The sequence below is a fragment of the Rhinichthys klamathensis genome, unplaced genomic scaffold, assembly GCF_029890125.1.
Source record: "Rhinichthys klamathensis goyatoka isolate OS25496 unplaced genomic scaffold, OSU_Roscu_1.1 h1tg000180l_1, whole genome shotgun sequence".
In the NCBI taxonomy this organism is placed as follows: domain Eukaryota; kingdom Metazoa; phylum Chordata; class Actinopteri; order Cypriniformes; family Leuciscidae; genus Rhinichthys; species Rhinichthys klamathensis.
Genome location: NW_026606708.1, coordinates 2,858,972 through 2,879,988, shown reverse-complemented (window position 1 = coordinate 2,879,988; position 21,017 = coordinate 2,858,972). Strand labels below are relative to the sequence as shown.

The 21,017-nt window shown below is 39.9% G+C and overlaps 1 protein-coding gene across 2 annotated transcripts in view; it reads left to right on the top strand.

Moving 5' to 3' along the window:
* The window catches only part of sema3gb (sema domain, immunoglobulin domain (Ig), short basic domain, secreted, (semaphorin) 3Gb), a 42,458-nt gene that overhangs the window by 10,324 nt on the left and 11,117 nt on the right, over window positions 1-21,017 (top strand). For both annotated transcript variants that reach the window (XM_056261035.1, XM_056261036.1), the window contains exon 2: window positions 10,448-10,576. In XM_056261035.1, the coding sequence (XP_056117010.1) occupies window positions 10,477-10,576 (100 nt within the window). In that variant the 5' untranslated portion in view covers window positions 10,448-10,476. The remainder of the gene's footprint in view (window positions 1-10,447; window positions 10,577-21,017) is intronic.

Here is a 21,017-nt window from a genome sequence, read left to right as displayed (position 1 = left end):
TTTTCAACATCTTGAGAGCTGCTGCATGCTGCTGTTCCCATGTCCATGCTGTGTCTTTTTTGAGTAGACTACGTAGTGGCGTTGTCGTTGTGGACAGATTAGGTATGAACTGTGACAAGTAATTGATCATGCCCATGATCCTTAGAAGATCCTCTTTTGAAGTTGGGTCAGGCATGTTAGTTATGGCTGTCACTTTTGATTCGTCGGGCTTCAGACCTTCCTTGCTGATCACATGGCCCATGTACACGAGTTCAGACCTCTTGAATTTGATCTTTTCTTTATTGAACTTACATCCCATGGATTTAGCACGCTGCATCACATCATGTAATGTCTTGTCATGTTGTTTCTCATCTAGTGAGGCGACAATCAAATCATCCGCTATAATATGCACATCTGGGATGTCCCCAAAAACCATCTGGTTTCTTCGCTGTAGGACTTCGCTGGCGCTTGATATTCCGAATGGCATTCGCTGGAATGAATATCGCCCGAAGGGAGTATTGAATGTGCACAGGTCTGCACTGGCTTCAGTGAGAGGAACTTGCCAGTAAGAACTTGTCTGATCAAGCACTGTGAACATTGTTTTCCCAGACATCTGGCTGATCACATCAGAGCTGGTTGGAATCATGAAGTGTTCTCTTCTAATGGCGCGATTCAGATCTTTTGGATCTAGGCATAAACGAAGTGATCCATCCTTTTTCTCCACTACCACAAGACTATTGACCCAGTCTGTGGGTTTTGATGTTTTACGGATGACGCCGGCTGCTTCCATATCATCAAGCTTTTCTTTGAGACGGTTATGAAGACTCAGAGGCACTCTGCGCGGTGGGTGAATTACAGGTGACACATTGGCCTTCAACTTAATGTCATATGGCTCTGTGAATTTTCCTAGACCACTAAACACATCAGGGTACCGTTCAATCAGATCTTCTTGAGTTAGTGATTTTTCAATGTTGTCTACTCTTTGAATGAGTCGAAGACCAGAACATGCTTGACGACCTAAGATCGATGGTCCATTTTCAGTTGTGATGAAAAAGTCATAGCTCGCTTGAACACCCTTGCGTGTCGAGCATTTTAAATGTACTTTTCCTATGTGCTCTATACTGTGCTTTCCATATCCTGACAGTCTAGCTGAAGACTTATAAACAGGGATGCTGGTGTATTCTGTTAGCTGTCTGAACTGTGACAGTGGCATACAGTTTGTGTCTGCTCCTGTATCTAGTTTCATTTTAATCTTGTCCTCATTAACAATTACCTCTTCATACCAGCAGGGGTCACTGAGATCATGTGTCATTGAGTCAATAAAGAAATGTTCAAAATCAGATTCCACTGAGTGTACAGTTGATACTCCACGACCATGCCCTCTACTATGATAGCTAGGCATTCTGGCTTGACAATGATCAGCAAAGTGGTTTAATTTCTTACAGCGACGACACTCCTTACCATACGCAGGGCAGTTGCGAGGTTGATGCGTTGTACCACATCTGCTGCATGCATTGGACGTGTGCTGTGTCACTTTAGCGGTAGCTCCACTCTGCGGGTGTCTACTAGCTTGTGCTGACTGCACGCGCTGTCTACCTCGTCCTCGATAACGTCCACGGTCTCTGCCTCGCGAGTAGGTGTTTAGAGTGTGAACTGACTTGTCCGGGGTTTGCGGCGACTTGCCTTGTATCATATCAAGTTCCCGCTTGGCGCTCTCAAACGTACGCATTCGCTGTGTCACTATTTCAAGAGATGCATTGCCGTCATCACCCATTACTTTCATTTTCATTGCCGGATCTTTTATGGAAAAAAATAATTTGTCTCGTAGCGTGGTCTCTAAATCAGTAAACTGACAGTTACTTGCCATCGTTCTGAGATCATTCACAAATGCTTCTAAACCCTGGCCTTCAGGTCTCTGGTATGCCCAAAACTGTGCACGCAAAGCCATTACTGGATTCCTCGTGTTGGAATACTGCTCGAATTTTCTGAGCACAGTATCAAAGTCATTACAATTTTCCGCTTCTCTCTCACCTTCAGCCGGTGCCCATCTGAAGTTACTATATATATCATATCCTCTCTCTCCGAGTATCGTGAGCAAAATAGCAACCTTTTTCTCTGATGATGCGTCACTGTTTCCCGATGCTGTGAGGAACAGGGCAAAACGTTGCTGCCACTTCTTCCACGCGGCGCTCACATTAGGACAGTCGAAATCAAACGGCTCGGGTGGCTTGTAGTGTAGAACCTCCATCGGAAAATATTCGGCCGTCGTGCAATGTTCTCCTTGTGTATTAAGTAATGATAGACCTACTTCTGTTCTGACACCATGTCACATACACCATATACATTTTACTGGGGGTGAACTCAAACACTTTATTTCCGGTTCCGCACTACAGGTCAAGTATGCATGACAACGGTATTGTTTAGATCAACACGTGACATAATGTATAAAGTGTTTTTTCTTTAAATCTGTTATGTTGTTTTACTCTATAGTAGTCTGTTTCCTTTAACCATTTTTATTGGTATTGGTAACTCCAAAAACGCACTTATACATACAATTCACTGCAGTTTCCAGCTGAAATAAACACTAGTGGCAGTAAAACACCTTTTTTCTTTTTCACATAAATTATTATTAGGGCAGATTATTGATTTAATAAAGACTTGTTTTTGTGCTGTTCCTTGCACAATACAATATTCTTATTTTTTACAATGTAAACCTATCACTTCTCATCTAAGAAGTTTCAATTGTTTGTTGTACATATTTGTTTTCTCTACTGCCCTTTCAACACTAGACAGCCCGTTTCTTGTTCAATCTATTGACAATGCAGAAAAGAGCTACATTACAGCAATAATGAAAGAGAACCCTAAATTAAGACCTATGTAAGAACATAAATGCACACCACTACTTAATTTTAAATGCTACATACTTTGGATGATTTTATTTCAGCTCTCTGCTTTTTGTATTGAATTATAGGGGGAAAAGCAGCGTTAAACCTGATTTCTGTAATCTAAACTGCTTAATAAGTTATTAAAGCAGAATGCTGTGAGTAATTCATTTTATTTATAAAATGAAAATGGTCAGCACTTCTATTAGTATTTATAACATTGTAAAAATGAACCAAAGCATGCAGGTTGCATCGCTGCCTTATCCGGACTGTTAATGCATGTAAATCTGAATTAAACATCAACAATCACCATCTTTATTCTAATTTGAAAGGCTTTGATAGCATATCTGTGACAATGAAACATGAAAATATTCATCAATACAACACAATTTGGATACCACATGCCCTGGCAACTTACGCTGCTTGACATAAATTGTTAAAAAGGGCTAAAGGTTTTTTTGCCGCTTTGAACTCATCTTGACCTCTCTCTGAATGTTGGATAAAGCGCGGATGTGAGCAAGGGCGTGACATGCGAGTTACCGATTGCCATGGGAACATCAGGTCACGAATGGACCATCTTGTCTCTGAACTTTAAATCTGAATTTATACATGCACATTGTCCCATGAAAACCTATTTGAACACACTTGCCCAATAAAATATAAAAATGTTATTAAAAGTGTGAATTGAACGTGCGATTTCCAAACTTCTGTGATACATACAACAACCAGATTCACGTTCATCTAATCCAGAGAAAATTTTAACTGGATTTTCTTTTTTCTTTTTTTTCAAATGAGCCTGGATTGAGTTAATCGCATAAACAGGTTACTTATACAGTAGTTGTATTTAGTTTTCATATGGATTGGTTTATACACTCTTGTCTTGTTATTTATTTAATGACTATAGAGCGAATAGTTACAAAATTATTATTCTTTGCAGACACTAACTAGCCTCGTGAGACCATCCTGATCTCGCGAGCTTTCAAGGTTTCACTCGCAGATCAGTCTGGATACTTTCCGTTAAAGAAAATTTGGGAGCAGTTCACCAAACGAACGTCCAATCAGCGTTGGCTTTGAGGCGGGTTGAGGTGTGACGCAACGAGAAGCGCGTCAGTTCAGTCTAAAGAACATGTCGGCTTCAGCGGATGAAACTAGCATCAGCGTGGCTATCGAGCAAGTTTTATCGGAATTACAGAGTATTTCTTCACTGAAAGAAGAGCAAAACACTGCTCTGGAGGCTTTTCTCAGAGGAAAAGATACGCTCTGTTAGTACGTCATATGCTTCGTTGATCTGATTGGTTGATTTGGCCCGTCTATCACCAACATAGGCCAATCAGCTAACCAGTATTTTCGCCCCTTACCAAAACTACTTCAACGGAAGGTTTCCAGATGGATATGCGGAGCAAATCCATCTGGCGGAGTCAGGTTAGACACTAACAGCTCCAGGCTAAAATGCGACGACAGTCTCTGATTGTACCCCTCTGAATTCTCCCCATGGGTCATTCTCAATGTGCCTCCGGAGATCAGGTGGCCCAGATAAACATATGCAATCTGTCACTGCCCACAACTGATAGACCAAACAGCCATGTTTTCCATCAATTTTCTTGCATCATTTACCAGAAATAAAGCATCTAATATCAAGTAGAAAACAAGTTTTATGGATGAAAAAGAGTGACTAATGGAAAATGAGCCACATCCTTGAAAAAATAGAGCAAAAGTAGTGAAATCAAATGAAAGCTCATCCCTTGATATTTTTAGCAGCTCATGTTTCTGGTTTTCTAGGCATGCATGGTTTAGCCTGATCATCCATCTTTAGCGATGCTGTCATTGTGTTTTGTGTGTCTTTGGCTAAAGGTTGCTGGCCGCTGTGGTTTAAAAGCACAGTGTGAGTCTCAGTTGAAGTTCTTAGTTGTGTGTTTTTGTAGTGAGTTATTGGCTTTTTAGGCCTCTTCAGCACATGAGAAGCCCACAGTAATCCAACCCACAGAAGTAGAGATGGTTTTCCTGGTTTCATCAATCTAGAAATTTAATCAATCAATTTCAGGTATCATCAAGGTATACAAATCAAGTAAATAAACACGAGAGAAACAAATGAAGATTATCAGGTTTCCTTATTGTGTATTTGAGACTTTGAAAACCAAGAAAAAGAGAAAGCAATGAACGTACGTAATTAACCTAATCCGAATTTTCTTTGGTACGCAAGTCTTGAGAGCACTAAAAAGATGACATCAAAGGACAAATATGTCAAAGAGGAAACTGGACAAAACTGGACAGACATGTAAGGACGAGTGTTCTGTCACTGTGAAGACTGATGAGGACCAACAGGTCTTAGAATTGAGTAATGGCCCGTCTTCTTTGGAGGAATGTGTGGCAGAGGGTTATCGGCTCTAGACAATCCCTCAGAGCTCGAGGAAATGGCCTACTTGGTTTTGAATTTTCTCAGATCCTTTTTACTGACTAGATGAGCTGTTAGAAATGCACCCTTGAAATTCCTAGCTGTATAGTTTGATTAAAAAAACAACCATTACACAGAGATTTAACATTCTTTTTAATAATGGGGGACACGCAGGGTGTTGGTCATGTGATCAATCTTGCCTTGTCTTTATTCATTGGGGCTCCCCCTGCTAAAAGTCTTCCTTTGTTGGAGGCCCATTGAAGAAGTCTGCGTATTTTTCAAATTAATTTATTGACTCAAACTCTCCTTCATCTTAAGTTATACATTCAAAAATGACCTCTAAATATTGTCTCCCCACTAAAGCATGAGATTCTGTGAATCATGCTTTCTTATTTTTCAATTAGAGCTGCTCTAAAGGGTCCTGTGAGTGAAAATGCAGACATCGGTTCAGCAGGAGGGAGCCACTGCAGTTGAATCATTGAGGGAAAGTCTCCCAGAATCCTTTGTGTCAGGTCGCCCCATGACCTACTGTTTCCACATACCCAGGCTCCTTAATGGTAAATGCGCTGCGCTATTGGTTTTCTGTATTCATGCCTGCTGCATGGAAACTAATTTCCACTTGAAGAGGAGCTCAGCTGGAGAGAGAAAAATATAGTGTGTGAGAGAGAGAGAGATTATAGTTTTGTTCTCTTTTTGCTGTTCTATGCTATTTTCATTAAAGGAATAGTTCACCAAAAACATAATTATTTACACTCAAAGATATTTAGGTTTAAACTTAAGAATTAATTGCATATAAAATTTCCATCCATTTGGATTACACATTTAACAAACAAACTCATACATTTAATGTGATGCATATTTGTCAGCCTCAGCCATGCATAAATGAAACAAGTAAGAATTACATTTTGTAAAGTACTAATACTCTGAATATGTTTTAAACACACAGTAACCAGGTTTATACTGTATTTATTATCAATAAATCAAATGTGTTTCAATCTCATACATCTGAACAAATTGAATCTTGCTTGTTTCACAATTGCCCATGTTTAAACCGTATTCATACTGGTTAAATGTAATTGTAATTGTTGAACAGATTTATGCTGATCTGAATAAACTCCTTTTGAAAATATAATTATTTAGATAAAATGAAATGGGTGCAAATAATAATAAACTATGCCATTTATTTATTATAATTTACTGCTGATCCAGACCTGTGCTGTTATTTTTTATTTAGAAAAAAATATTTATTTAGTGTGAGAATAATCCTCACACACCATACCATTCCAAAATAAAAGCATGACACACTACAGAAAAACCAAAACAAATGACTATTTTCTAAGTCTTCTAAAACCATACAACTATTACTTATTTTAATTTAATTGCAATTGAATTTATTTATGGGTTTTTCTTCTTTGTAGTGCTTTTTGTTTTAATTTTAGTTTCACTAAAAACTGACATCAGGTTGTGTAAACAATGACATTTATTTTAAGTTGTTTAGCTAATTATCACTTGTAAGATTCCTTGTTTGTTCAGTAATATTTTGAACAAGCATGCTTAATACCTTTAAATCTACTTTGAATCAATGTCAATCTATTCCCCATAATGTGATTACATTTTCTTTCCCCTTCTTCAGACATCATCCTTTGCTTTTTATCTGTAATTCATCCTCTCTGCTGTCTGTCTCACCCTCTGCTGCTCATTTTATTGCCTCGCCCTTGTCCTTGACCTCTGCTTATTCTCAGATTTACTCTGCTTCGGGTCCTTTTTATAAGAACCTCATCATTCTATTGCTCCGTGTGCAGGTGTGGCACACTTATGCAGACACACACACACACACACACAGTGATAATGACATCCCTGTAGCCACTTGAGGCATATAATTAGAGAGCAGACATGTGCTGACTCTTAACGATAGGTATTCTCTAGGCTACAGGGCTCACCCATGACTGCACCCTCACATTTACATGTGCATCTCAAAATAAAAGATGCACTCCCTCAGGTTCAGAAATAAAAGCATGATGCAGATTGTTTGGAATTGTACTGCAATATGTACTATAACAAACGGAGCGGTAAAGCATTTTTCAGTAGCTGTTTTCAAAATAGTGTCGCTGTTCAAGTAACCAAATATTTTCTCAAAGAGGCAAGCTGTATTTTTGTAATATTGTATGGTATTGTACTACTGTATGTAAATTTAATAATTCTTGCGTGAACTAAATGTTGATTCTCTTGAAGCATTTGGGAAGTCTGATTCAATTAGTGAGTCGATTCACTTGGTTCATTTAAAATAACCAATTAAAGTCTGCATGAAACGAAATTTATGATATTCTTTTCTTTCCAAATGTAACTGAGTGAAAAAAATTCTTGAAAAGTAAAAATGTAGGGCGGGACTTGATTTAATTTATATGGTTGTGGTTTGATATTGCTGTGATGTCATGTGAGTGACGGCCTCTCGCCAGTAAATAAATCAGCGAAGAGAAGTGATTGCAAGAGGAGAGTGGAAGTTCTTTTGATTAAAGATTACGAGGACATATACATTTTAAAAAAGAATGATGTGCACAGGTAAATAATTTATAATAAATACTGTGATATTCCATTTAAAAAAAAAAGAATTTTGGTTTCATGGTGACTTTAAAAAAAATTATTTCAATCATTTTACAAAATGATGCTTTTCATATGTTTTTGACTTATTTATTTTATTGGTGGTATAGTGTAAATTGCATTGTTCAAATGCTATTCAGCCTTCATCCGTATAGAGATTTATGTATATATTATCTGATTCTTTTCATTAGCTTGACAAGATGGTTTCAGTGTTGCTTCCCTAACACAGCAGCTAATGATGTTATTATATTTCAGTATTCATCAATTCTCTTTCTTGGTAATGTTTTAGATAGGCCTATATTTATATGTATACAAAACAAGTCAGCCAAAAGGAAGCAAAGCAGACATACTGTGGGAGTGCTCTGCTTTTTCTGTCTGTCTGGATTGTTGAGATAAATTTGACATGATGACAAAAATGTGTTTGTGCCAGGTTTTAATCTTCACAGACTGGTCATTCCCTCTGGTGCCTTTCAAGGGTAGCAGACAGTGGAGAATTCAGCAGTGCTATTGTTTTATGAATCTCACACATCATTTGTGACGAACCTGAACGCTTACAGAAATATCTTTCTTTTTTCTTTCTTTCTTTTTTTTATGGGCCAATTGGTCTGCTTCAGATATTAAAATCTATTTCTGTTGATGCATTTCTCTTCTCCAGATCAAATTCATGATACTTCAGTACATTCGTCATAGACAAAGAGCGCTGTCTGTTGGCTATTGTTCCTCTGTCATTTTTCATCACTGGAAAAGTGTCATTTACCCTGGAAGAGGGCCAAAGTACAGCATTTCATAGCGTGTTACAAAACTACTTCAGCAAAGAGGCAGTTAGTGGTAGAACCACCACAAACCTGTTAAATAACAGCATAGTATGCATTGTGTACTTTTGTGATGACACTAATTATTTTAAAGGATTATTATAAGGTTCAGTCCAAGGATACAGTGTAAGTGAACTGGGCCAATTCGAAAGTGCTAGAATACAGTTTCAATCTGTAACCAATATAGGGGTTAACATGATTTTAGTGTGAAATAATCCCTTACTAACCTTTTCTGTGTAAAGTAAAGTATCAACTTTACTTCAATATATCAACTTCAACTTCATTCCCATGATAATGTAATGCCGAAACCCTTAAAATCACAAGAACAACTTTATAGCTCAAATAATACACAAGTTTAAACAAGAAAATCAATGCACATTACCATTAATTTTTTTAATGTTTTTTTGAAATATGCTCATTAGTGCTGTATTTTGTCAAAAATACAATAAAAACAGTGTTGAAATAGTATTATCTATGTTAATATATTTTTAAATTGTAATTTCATCTGTAAATGCAAAGCTAAGGTTTCAGCAGTCATTACTCCAGTCTTTATGATCCTTCATAAATCATAATATGCTGATTTAGTGCTCTGGAAACACCTCTTATTATCAGCGTTGAACAGAAGCAGTTGTGCTGCTTAATATTTATGTGGGTTTTTTTTTTCTTTTTCTTTTTTTACAGTAAATGGTTTTTTTTTGTAACGATATGAAAGTCTTCACAATCTATGAATGCATCCTTGCATTTTAACGTCTTAAAAAAACCCAAACATTTTAAGTGGTTATTAAACCAAATATGTTTTGCCTCACTACTCCAGACATTGACATTGTGTATAAATCAGCATTGTTCTGAGCTCAGCGTCTTTGAGCATTTTCATTATAAAACATGCTTGCAAGTGTTTGCATTCCTGTTACGGTTATCCCTCATTAAGCATGTAAATCTGTGTACACAGCTTGCATAGATACGTGCCCGCCATGTTTAGCACCTCAGAACGGGGAGATTTTCTGCAGATACGGAGGCTCACAGTAGGTTTGCCGTTCCCTGCCGCCCAGGAGTGAGAGTTTAAGATTTAAAGCAAGGCAGTGTGACATGGATTTGCTGGAGCTGGAAGGATTTGGCAGACATACTTAAGAAACCATTGCTCTCTGACTGCATAGTTTTCTAATCTCTTTTGGGCGCATGTCCCCACTGCAGAAAGACTTGCTGCCCTCTCCCACAGCACACAACACTAGCAACACTATTTTCATGGAAAAGGCCAATTGAGTTCAGATTTTTGTCTTTTTTTCCCCCCAGGTATAAAGGTAAAAACAACACAAGACTGTGTACCTTTGGATAATTTGAGCTGCTGTGTTTACATGCCTCAGCAATGTGATTTAACTGGCCTGTTTTTAGTCCTCACTGTGGATGGTTGTAAATGCTCAGAGAAAAGACGGAGAAACTTACAACCCTGTGCTACTGTGTGGAAATATTCAGTCAAATATGAAAAGCCAACCAGACACCTTTAGTGCTTTGTTTTCTTTTCTCTTTTGAGCTTCTTTACTGACGGGTGGGAATTTTCTTGTTTTTCAGTGATCTGTAAACAGGGCTAAATTTGAGGCAGGGCTTTTCAGGGTGGGAGCCAGACAAGAGTATTGTTGAAATCACTTTTGTTTTATGGGCCACATTTATGAAAACAAATTGAAACTTATCCTTAAATGTATATAATTGCTGTCAGTAAACAATGAATAAACTTTCTAGTGTTTCACAATGTGTAACGCATGAACTGTTTCTGTCTCTCACACTTGCAGACCTCGGTGGGAAAACTTCTGCCATTATCATGAACATGATGCAAACCCTGCTTCTCATCCTGAGCTTGTGTTTCTGGGGTTGTAATGGCAACGCCCGCACAACACCACGAGTGCACCTGTCATATAAAGGTGAGAAATGTGCCTCCCCCCGTTTTTAAATATGCATGCACACATTTCTATTTATTTATTCCTTTCTGAGTAAACTATAAATTACTGGTGTGATATAACAACATTTGCAGTATTTAACATACATTTCAACATTGTTGATAATAAAATGCAGCACAGAGGTGATCAGAATCTCATCATTATCTCACTTAAAAGATACAACCATTCAGGCAGAAACGTTAAACATTTAGCGAATGTCTTCAGTGATCAGAGGTTTTTATCCTGGATATGTCAGGGTGAATTTTAAGTGTCATTTTTAAACTTGTATGACTTTCGTTCTTTTGTGGAACACAAAAGAAGATATTATAAGTAATCTGATATTATAAGTAATCTAAAACAACCTTGGACCCCATTGACTTTTCATTGTATGGACAAAAATAAAAAAACAGACATTTTTCATAATATTTTGTGAAGAAAGTAGGTCATACAAGTTTGGAATGACATAAGGGTTAGTAAATAATGAGAGAATTATTATTATTTTTTTTTATTTTTTTTTTGGTGAACTACTGTATCTCTTTAAGAAAATACAATATCTTCTCAAAGGACCCCCTTGAGTTCCTTCTCTGGACCCCGGGTTCAAAACCCTGATCTTAGATGATAACTTTTATGATCAAATTGTCTAAAACAATAAAACATTCACATTTGAAACTTAAATGCATTGCCAAACAATGTGGAATCTTATAATCTCATATTTTCTGGTGTTTATTTTTCGTTTAACTTGAAAGGCTTGTTTTGAGTTTTCTAGAAAGTCTGTGTAGTTTTCATGCTATGTGCTTCATGCTTCTGAGTGGCTTTTTAATTCCTTTTTTCTTACTGTTCTTCATGTCACACTCTCTCACACTTTCTCACTTCCTCTCTTCCTGTGTATGTTTTGAATCTGGCACCAGCATGCCTCATCTCCCAATTAATGCCCCAGAGAGGGGACTACCCATCATCCCCTCTGCAGGGGGATGTGTCACGGCGGGGCACAAAGAGATGCAAGCAGAGCGAGGCAGATGTTTGAAGTTTAAAAGTCAAATCTCACAAACACAAAAGCATTAGCATTTTTCCCCCATTCAGCTTGCAAATGGCGGTCAAATACCGGGCTTGACAAGATACAGTGGCATTGTTGAAGGGATATTGTTTTATATAATGAAAGTCACTAGGCACCGCTGCATGCAGACACATTTATAATACTATTTTGCCCACCCGTCTGACAGAAGCACAGTGGCACAACAGGTCAAAGTCTGACATGAATTCGCTCTCAGTTCTCAGAAACTGTCTCACACAAAACCTAGCAGGTGTCTCTGCAGTGGAGCCCCATTACTTTGTATAATCCATCAGAAAGTATTCACACACAAATAGAAACACATAAACTCACACACTCACTTACAGTCTCCTCCGCAAGGTATATTTAGTACACAACCTGGTTGCATGTGCCAACCTGTGCCAGTTCAGCTAGCTGAGCCATGGTTCCTCATGACACCCTACTGTCAGGATGCTGGGCTTTCCTAACAGTGTCCCGACCAGGTGCGATGCAACAATTTTTCAGGCCACACTGAAATTAAAGGCATACTTTTCATGGCTTTCCTTGGGGAAATTGAGGGATTTCCAATGTTTCTGAACTTCCACAGTCAGTCTCTCAGTTTTTGATGTTTAATATACAAACGGTATGACCAAAAACTATTTGGACTCTTAAAAATGTATGAATATCATTGCATTATGTAAGAAAATATCAAATCTTTTTTTATATAAACTTTTATGTAAAATTGATGGTTACTTTTGTCAGTTATGGCTTGTAAGATCTAGTATTTTGTCCGCTTTGAATTAGACACAGAGATAAAGTAGTGCGTAAGATTACATTTATTTGAATTTATTAATGAATTATAGCATTTATTCGAGAGAGAGATATGAGAGAGAGAGAGAGATAAGCGATTTGTAGCTGCTTCTTTTCAGCGTCTCTCTCTATGAACAATGAAGTGGTTTAATTACTTCAAAATACTTCCGATATTAGCGATAACCCCTTCGTTTATATATATATATATATATACACACAATTATTATTATTTTTTTAGTAAATGTTTTATTTTTATTGTTTTTATTTTAAAAAATTTTTTTTTATTTTTTTTTTATTATTATTTAATTACTTTATAGCTTTTCATTAAACTCACGAACCCCTACAATTCTATCATGAGACCCAGTCTGGGAAAGGTCCTGGTTGCGTTGCGTAGTCTACGTCGACTGAATGGGGATCACGCCAGGGAGCCAATCGTCTTCGAGTACTATTGATCGAGCCAATGGGAATTGGCGTGCGTGATGATATTACACACTCCTCCCCTGCGGCGCGGGTATAAATACGGAAGTGGATGCATGCACTAGTTGCTTTTCGCTGAGAAGCCCAGCGTAACTCGGAGTCAGCGGTGCTCCAGCAGTAGTGGCAAGGGGACTACGTCCTCCCTCGTTCAGGGAACGGTGGATTGCATACGCAACCAGGACGTCCCCTTTCAGTCGAGAACGTCAGACGTAGTCGACATCGACTAAATGGGGATAACCATTGAAAAAGCCACTAAAGCTGCCACCTTCCAGTGCCTAGACAAAAGCCTCCAGATCCCCCCGCAATTTAAGGTGGGGAAGGGACAGGGCTTAGGCCAGGGAAGTCACTGCTGTTCCTACAGGACCACTGGGAAAGCGTTCCCTGTACATGGAAGGAAGGGACGCTGCGGAAGCCACATCCTGCCCGAAGGGAGGTAACATGTGGAGAATATATGAACTGGGCAGATGACCGGGCAGTACAACATATGGAATGTCACTGGGGTGGCCCCAGCCTATGACAGGGGGAGACTCAACCGGACAGTGAGGGAAGACATGGGCTCGCCGCAGGGAGCCGTACCGTGGAATAATACACATGGGATCGCAGTAGGGATCACAGCATATGGACCCAGCCTAACACAGGTTCCACCAGTGCATACGAGTGATGGGCCTGGCTTCGGATGTTCCGCCACGTCCGTTGCCGAAGGGTATGGAGGAACTCGACAGGGTTCGGCTAAAAAAGGGGAACTCAACTGGAGCAAGAATTGCGCATATCCAGTCCATAGGAGGGGAATGGCGCAGCAAGCTGACACAACGAACCAGGCTTACAGTGAAACTGGCTTCATGTGAAGGGAGCCCACAGGACGCAACGGTTCGACACATAGGCTAGTTTTCTAACGAACATGATGGGTGTTGCCCAGCCCCCAACTCTATTTAACATCTATTAGCGAGGCACTCTGTGTCAACGCCTAGCAGGGAGCAATACCCTCAGTTAGGAGGAGGTCACCACCCAGTTGGGCACGTGCACCTTGGGGAAACTTTCTCACCTAGATGAAGGCAACCCCATGTAATGTGCCAACCTCTGCTTGGAAACAGCCTTCCCTTCTGCTGGTTTCCGTAACAGACAAGAGCCGGTCTGAGGTCCAGGCTTTGCATTCTGTGCACGTATAACCGCAATGAGCGGACGGACAGAGAAAAGCCAGGGCTGGGTCTGCCACCTCTGGGAAGCGCTTGAAGGTTCACTACCTGGTCCCAGTTTAAGGGAGAGGGAGGAACCTTGGGCACATATCCAGGCCTGGGTCTCAACTCGTGAGAGTTAGCTGGCCCGAATTCCAGGCACAAGTTGTTGACCGAAAGCGAGCAAGTCCCTACCCTCTAGTAGAGACCATGCGAGCAGGAGAACTGTTTAAAAACAGATTTTTTTAACTCACTGCCTGCAGTGGCTCAGGGGTGATCTCTGCAGTGCAGTAGCACCAGAGATAGGCCCAAGAGGATAAAGAGGGGTGCAGGGATTTCCCTTGCTCCCTCAGGAACCTGACGATCAGGACGTGCTACCCATGCTTCTGCATCATGATGTGAATCAAGAAAACAGAGGCGACAGCATTTTGAGGGTGGAGGAAAAGAGCCTACTCCAACCCATCTTGCTGGAAAGAGAGCACTGAAATGACCGAACGCTCTCAGGATCTCCTCACGGAGAGAAGACTCACTCAACGAATAGGTTCCACTTCTCATAGCAAAGCACAACTTCCTCTTTTTATGGGGTGCTTCCAGAAGTGTTGGGAACTACCACATATTCCTGTGGTAGCCACCTGAACCTCCGCATCCAGTTTTTTTAACGCGGGTGCCATCATGCCCCGTCCCTGAAATGTATTCAGGGGAAGTCAGGAAGGCTGTCAAGTGAACTAGGTCTGGTTGAGCCAAAAAAGGAGCAACTATCAAGACCTACTCCATTCCTGACGTAGCACAGTAGGTGCAAGCGATATGCACGCACAAGACAGGAGCACTGCTCAACACTAGATGTGAAGATCACTGAGCTTCAGGAGCATGTCTGCTCAACACCTGAGTGTGATGAATTTCACTGAGCTTCAAGAGCATTTTTGCTCAACACCTGAGTGTGATAAAAATTACTGAACTTGAGCAGGCGCCAAGCGACATGAATCGCATAGCCGCTTTCTTAGAAGGCTCACTGGGAAACGCATTTCTGCGGAGCCCCAGGGTCAGCTGAGGGCCAGTGTCTGTCCAAGGGTTGTCCGCTCAGACAGGAACACAACTGGCAGAGGGACGAGTCCGGAGAGGCAACAGATGTAACTGTGCGGCCCCGAAGTGGCAACGTTACACTCCCAGAGGGAGATGACACAGCAGAGTCGTCATCTCTGGGGGAACCCCAATTGAAACGGCTGATCGGTCCATTACAGAGGGACCAGCACGTTTAACAGGAATTCCATCAGCTGCGGTGTGATGGAGGAGTGAGGAGCCAACAGGGAATGGTTACCGGGCGAGACATCCATGACTATCCTCCAATCACCCATCCCACACGGCACCCGGGGGTGGGGCATGGTAATTGGGACTTGCGGTTTGTGGACGAAGGCGAGTCTCGATCTCAACACCGCGACAGTCATATTCCCGCAATGGGAACATGAACCGTCCACAAAAGCTGCTTCAGTGTGCTGTAAGCCCAAACACGTGATGCAACAATTGTGACCGTCAGAGAGGAAAAGGGAACGACCGCATCCAGAAATGCACAGGTGGAATGACGCAAACGCACCCGTGTTGCTCTTTCAGGAAATAGGACCCATCACCAGTGCCGGAGCACACGGGAATGACCGCGGCAACACTGAACGGTGAACTGAAACAGTGAAGCACTCACTTTTCCGCCCTCTAACCAGCCGTCAACACACACAAACATTTCGAAATTTGTTACTTGTTAAAACAACAGTTGAGAGATCACCGCTGCACTCGTGCTGTAGAAACCACCAGCACTGGGAGAGTCTTCCAGAAGAACACCGACACACTCGCTCGTTGTAAACAACAGCACTCTTCAGAGACATCAAACGATTGGCTCCGAAGCGAAAGGCAACTATGGCTCGTTTCCACTGAGCGGTACAGTACGGTACAGTTCGGTACGGTATGCAATTATTTGCAGTTGTTAATGGTACCAAAAAGCCGAACCGTACCGTACCACTTTTTGGGTACCCTTCCGTTGGGGTACCTAGCACAGTGGTACGGTACTAAAAGGTGGAGCTAGACTCACTGCAGAACGTTGATTGGTTGACAGAGTATCGTCACTTGCGCGTGCTACAAGGACATTAGAAGCACCATTTTTTAATATACAGTTGAAATATACTACTGTTATTGTGTCACAAAATGTAGTTTTAAAAGTTTTTCAGGCGAGAATGTAGTTTTTTAAAGCTCAAATCTGTGGTTTATTTATAGATTTATGATAATTTGACTGAGATCCATTCCAAGCAATCACCGGGCGCTCGGCGCTCAAGTAGCCTACCCCGCCTGGAACAGCCTTTCCTCGGCTAGTCGTTCTGACTCTGACGTCTCTGTAGTGGTTAAACATGAGATATAATTCGTCTTGTATAGACCCAACAGGCGATCTTTGGTCTCGTGAATCTATAATTCGTTCCCTGGCCAATAGTTTTGGCAGAAGGCTAAGTGAAGTTTCATATATTTGAGCGCTGAATTTGTATATTTGACTGAATTGTTTGCTTTATTACAAGACCATCTGTAATGTTGTTTATTGCAACATTTGTACCAATGCACATATTGCCTGGAATATGTTTAATATTTTTAAATAAACGAAAAGAGGCAGGGTTGTGTTTTATATTTAGTTTTGTTATAAATATAGGCTACATACATGCAGTGAATAAAATCAATAGGCTATGCGTTGCCTGAACCACATTTGTGTGCTTATAATGTTTAAAATGTATTTAATGAAATCGAAAAGATGCAGAGTGGTGTTTTATAACATATTTCGTTTTATTGTTGCCTAAAATGTACATAGGCCTACAGAGATAACCGGAGTAGCAGAGCGAGCTGAGTGGCGCTTTCAAGAACGCGCTGTTCCATTAGCAGAATTACTGGACTCGCGTCCTCAGGAGTCATTCTCCGGAGTCGGACTTTGCGTAGGCTACTTGGTATTGAGAAACGCCTAATGCCGGCGCTTGTTTCTTGTGACAAACATGCCCAGAAGCCAGAACAAGATCTGCAGTATGTCATCCACTGTTGTTTACTATGTCGCTTTACTATGTCGCTTTCTTCTTCACGCGAAAATGACGTCGATCGCTTCTTTCCGGCAAACACCACGCCTATCAAGTAAGGGTACTGTTGGCGGTGGAAACGCTAGCCGGATCATGGTTTACCGACCCGAACCGTACTGTACTGTACCGTACTGTACCGTACCGCTCAGTGGAAACGAGCCACTAGTGCGTGCATCCACTTCCGTATTTATACCCACGCCACGGGGGCAGAGTGTGTGATATCATCACACACGCCAATTCCCATTGGCTCGTACAATAGTACTCGAAGACGATTGGCTCCCTGGCGTGATCCCCATTCAGTCAACGTCGACTACGCCTGACGTTCTCGACTGAAAGGGAACCCTAACGTAATGTAATATTTAATGCACTTAATATTATTGATATAAAAAAATTAAATACATTTTCTTTCTCTTTGTATTTTTATATCAATATGGTACAAAATTATCCAATTTAAATCAATGTGATCAGTAAGTTAGGTCAAAAGTAATCTAAAAAGTAGTCAGAATACATTACCTAAAATGAGTAATCTAGATTACATTATTAAATATATATCTATTATAAATGCACAGTTCTGAGTAGATTACTTACAAATTGTAGTCAGTTACTGATTCCAAATTACATGAACATTTTTTAATTAATAATTTTGTAATCTAGATTACTCATTTTAGGTATTGTTTACTCATTATGATTGTTGTTTATTACATTAAATGTACTAAATGTACTATAGTTCTCTTTTCAAAAATATTTCACAAAAGAGGTTTGTTAGGTTGTTAATAATAAACAATCAAAATATTATTCACAATTAAGGGAAAAAAATATTATAGGCTATTTGATTATTGTGCATATGTGGTTGGAAAACTTCTACAAATTTTTCAGTGTTTTAAAGATTTTGTATAAAAACCCAGCTATGAGTTAGGGTTTATGTTAGTCTTTGAAATATAGTATGTGTGTGTGTGTGTGTCTGAGTGTGTAAGTGTGAATGTCTGTGCACCCGAGTGTTTGCGAAGGTGATTATGACCCCGGGTTGACTGGGGTTATTATGTGCGTAGGTGACAGTGGGATAGATCCCTGTTCTGAGAAACAGGATTGGCTTGTGGCGTTTGAGGTTTATTATTAGCTTGTGTGGTTGCTGTGTTTACCTCGGCCAAAGCACAGGGAAGCCCCCCAAAGCATGGCAGGGCTCACTGCCAGCAACCTGCTCCAAAATGCCACAGAGACAACAGGAATGTTTGGGGCTTTAGCCGGTGTCATCCAGCCTGAATCCATCTTCACCCCACAGCAGGGCCACTGGCTTTATCAGAGTCAGGTATGAAGTTTGAGTTATGGTCAGGGTTGGGTTTAAAGATTTGGGACTCCCATTCAGGGCATCCGAATCTCAATAATTCTGCTACACTCTTGAACTCATTGTTTGTTTGTCCATTTATCCACTGCTACTCCCATTTCTTCTCAAGACCGAGATGAGTTACTTTGAGTGCATTAAGAGTAACACTCAAAAATTCTCTGAGTTCTCTCTGGAACCAGGCCACTTTCCCAGAGTGCCACTTAAAAACTGACAGCGATGCCTGCTTATTAATGTGGGAAATGTTTTTGGAAAGGGTATGTGGATAAATTAATTATATAAACCTGAATTACGAGTTAGAAGGTCAGAAACAGAGCTATGGGAGATGATTTCTCTTATTCCCATAGACATTCAGGAGAAAAGCCACATAAGACTAAGAGACTTATGATCCACCTTCAGAATTTCACAGAAATTTCCAGAGCCCTAAATCACCCATCATTCATGAAATGCTACACATCCAATGACCCTTGAGTGTTTGTTTATTCAATATGTTGGCTAATTGATTTTACTTGACAATAACAATAGATATCACAATATAGTTATTTATTTTGCTCTAAATAAGGTTTTTATGATTCCATCGAAATTTCATAAATCTCGTCACCAATTCCAATATCACAAAAAAACACTAATACTATGTAAAAAAAACTTGTGCTTACTGAAGCTTACTAAAATAACAACAAAGTAATTGCAAGTATATAGGAAAACAAGCTACAATAGAACAAAGACACAAATGAAATCTCTCAACTGTTTACGTTCACTTAAGACATAAATGACTGTTTACAATGATACTTGCAAAGATGGGCATTTTGTACAAGTGTATTTAATCGTTCAAGCCCATTTAGGCAGCAAAAAGAACTCCGTTCATTACTCACGGGCACTCTGAGCAACAGCTTCATGTGCGCGCATCTCTCAGACAGCACTCAGAAACCATGTCTCTTCGCGCGTATACCGAAATGAGTTCTCATTAGCTGCTTACTGCTCTTCAATGGCTTAAAATCACTTGTTTTTAAACCACAATGCATAAAAATGATAAACTTTTGTGACCGTGCAGCACAGCAATGTCATGCGAGTGTAACCGCGATAGAGAAGATGGTAAAAAAACTCTACTAGTTAATCGTGTTTACCGGTTTATCGCCCACCCCTACAAGTTAAACATGTAGTAACGAGCTAGTTTTAACTATGTACAAGTTCTTTTAGTCAGACTTTGTGGTGTTGATTGAAGGCATTATTGTTCATATCAAAAAAGTATGTCCTGTTATACTGGTGGATTTACAACATGGGCGCCTTGTGCAATAAAGAGGGTATTTCTTGAACACATCTGTCTAATTTGTAGTGATACAACTGTATTGTTCAAGCATATCTTTGTTGTTGGATCAAAGCCTTGCAAATGAATACAAATGGATTTTTCTATCATATATGACCATCCAAGTTTCTTGTGCAAAGTGTTTGTTGGCAGATACATTTATAATGAGGTCATGTAGTTTTGCATTTCATCTACAATCAACATTTCCTTCTCTGGAGAAACAGAAGAATTCCTCACCAATGAGACACTTTAGCTTGACATCCTTTCCTGTGAAAAATGCTCTGGGTTTTTCCTTCCATGCTGGCCTTAAGCTTGCCTCCCATGTCCAAGTAATGATCTTGGCCTTTAAAAAATCCCAGGGCAGAGTGGCAAAGAGAAACCGATTTAACAACATTATTAAAAGCTGGATCTGTGAGGATTCTCATGATACTCTTTACCCTTTTTCCCAAAGGTTGTTTGGCTTTCGGCCTGTAGAGTTTTTGGCTTGCAGCCACAAATTAAACACAAAATAATGTTTAAATTCTTGTGTTAGTAAGAAGATGGGCTAGCATTAAGGAGACACTGTCCACTCATATAAATACTGTTTTAGAAATCATTAGCTTAGTGTGGCTGTTGAGTACAGTGATCAGATGCTTCTGTTTTTAAACTCTATTTGATAGAATCATGTGAAAGTAACACATAGTGGGCCAAACATATTCATAGTCCTTCACAGTGGACAAAAATTATAGGGACTAGTTTGTAAAAATAGCATATGGTTGTGGTCACCCATATATGGATGCCTGTGAACAATAATGTGATCTGATCCCTCTCCCTTGTTATATGTCAGATATGCAGAGAAATATGTTCGGTGCAGCATAAGATTTCGGATTGTTTAAATAAAGGACAACGGTTCAGCTTGATCTAAAACTAGAGTGAGGTTCGGAATCCATGATCATTGCACCATTGAGCATACAACTTAAAAGAAAAGTTTATTCAAAAAATGTATATTCTGTCTGTCCTCATTTACTCACCCTCATGTCGAGAGGAGATATTTTGAACAATGTGTCACAACAATGGAATTCAATGATTTTTACTGTATGGACAAAAAAGGAATTGGTATTTTTCAAAATATCTTCTTTTTTGTATTCCACAGAAGACAGAAAGTCATACAAGTCTGACATGACATGAGGGTGAGCAAATGATGACAGAATGTTCATTTTTGAGTGAACT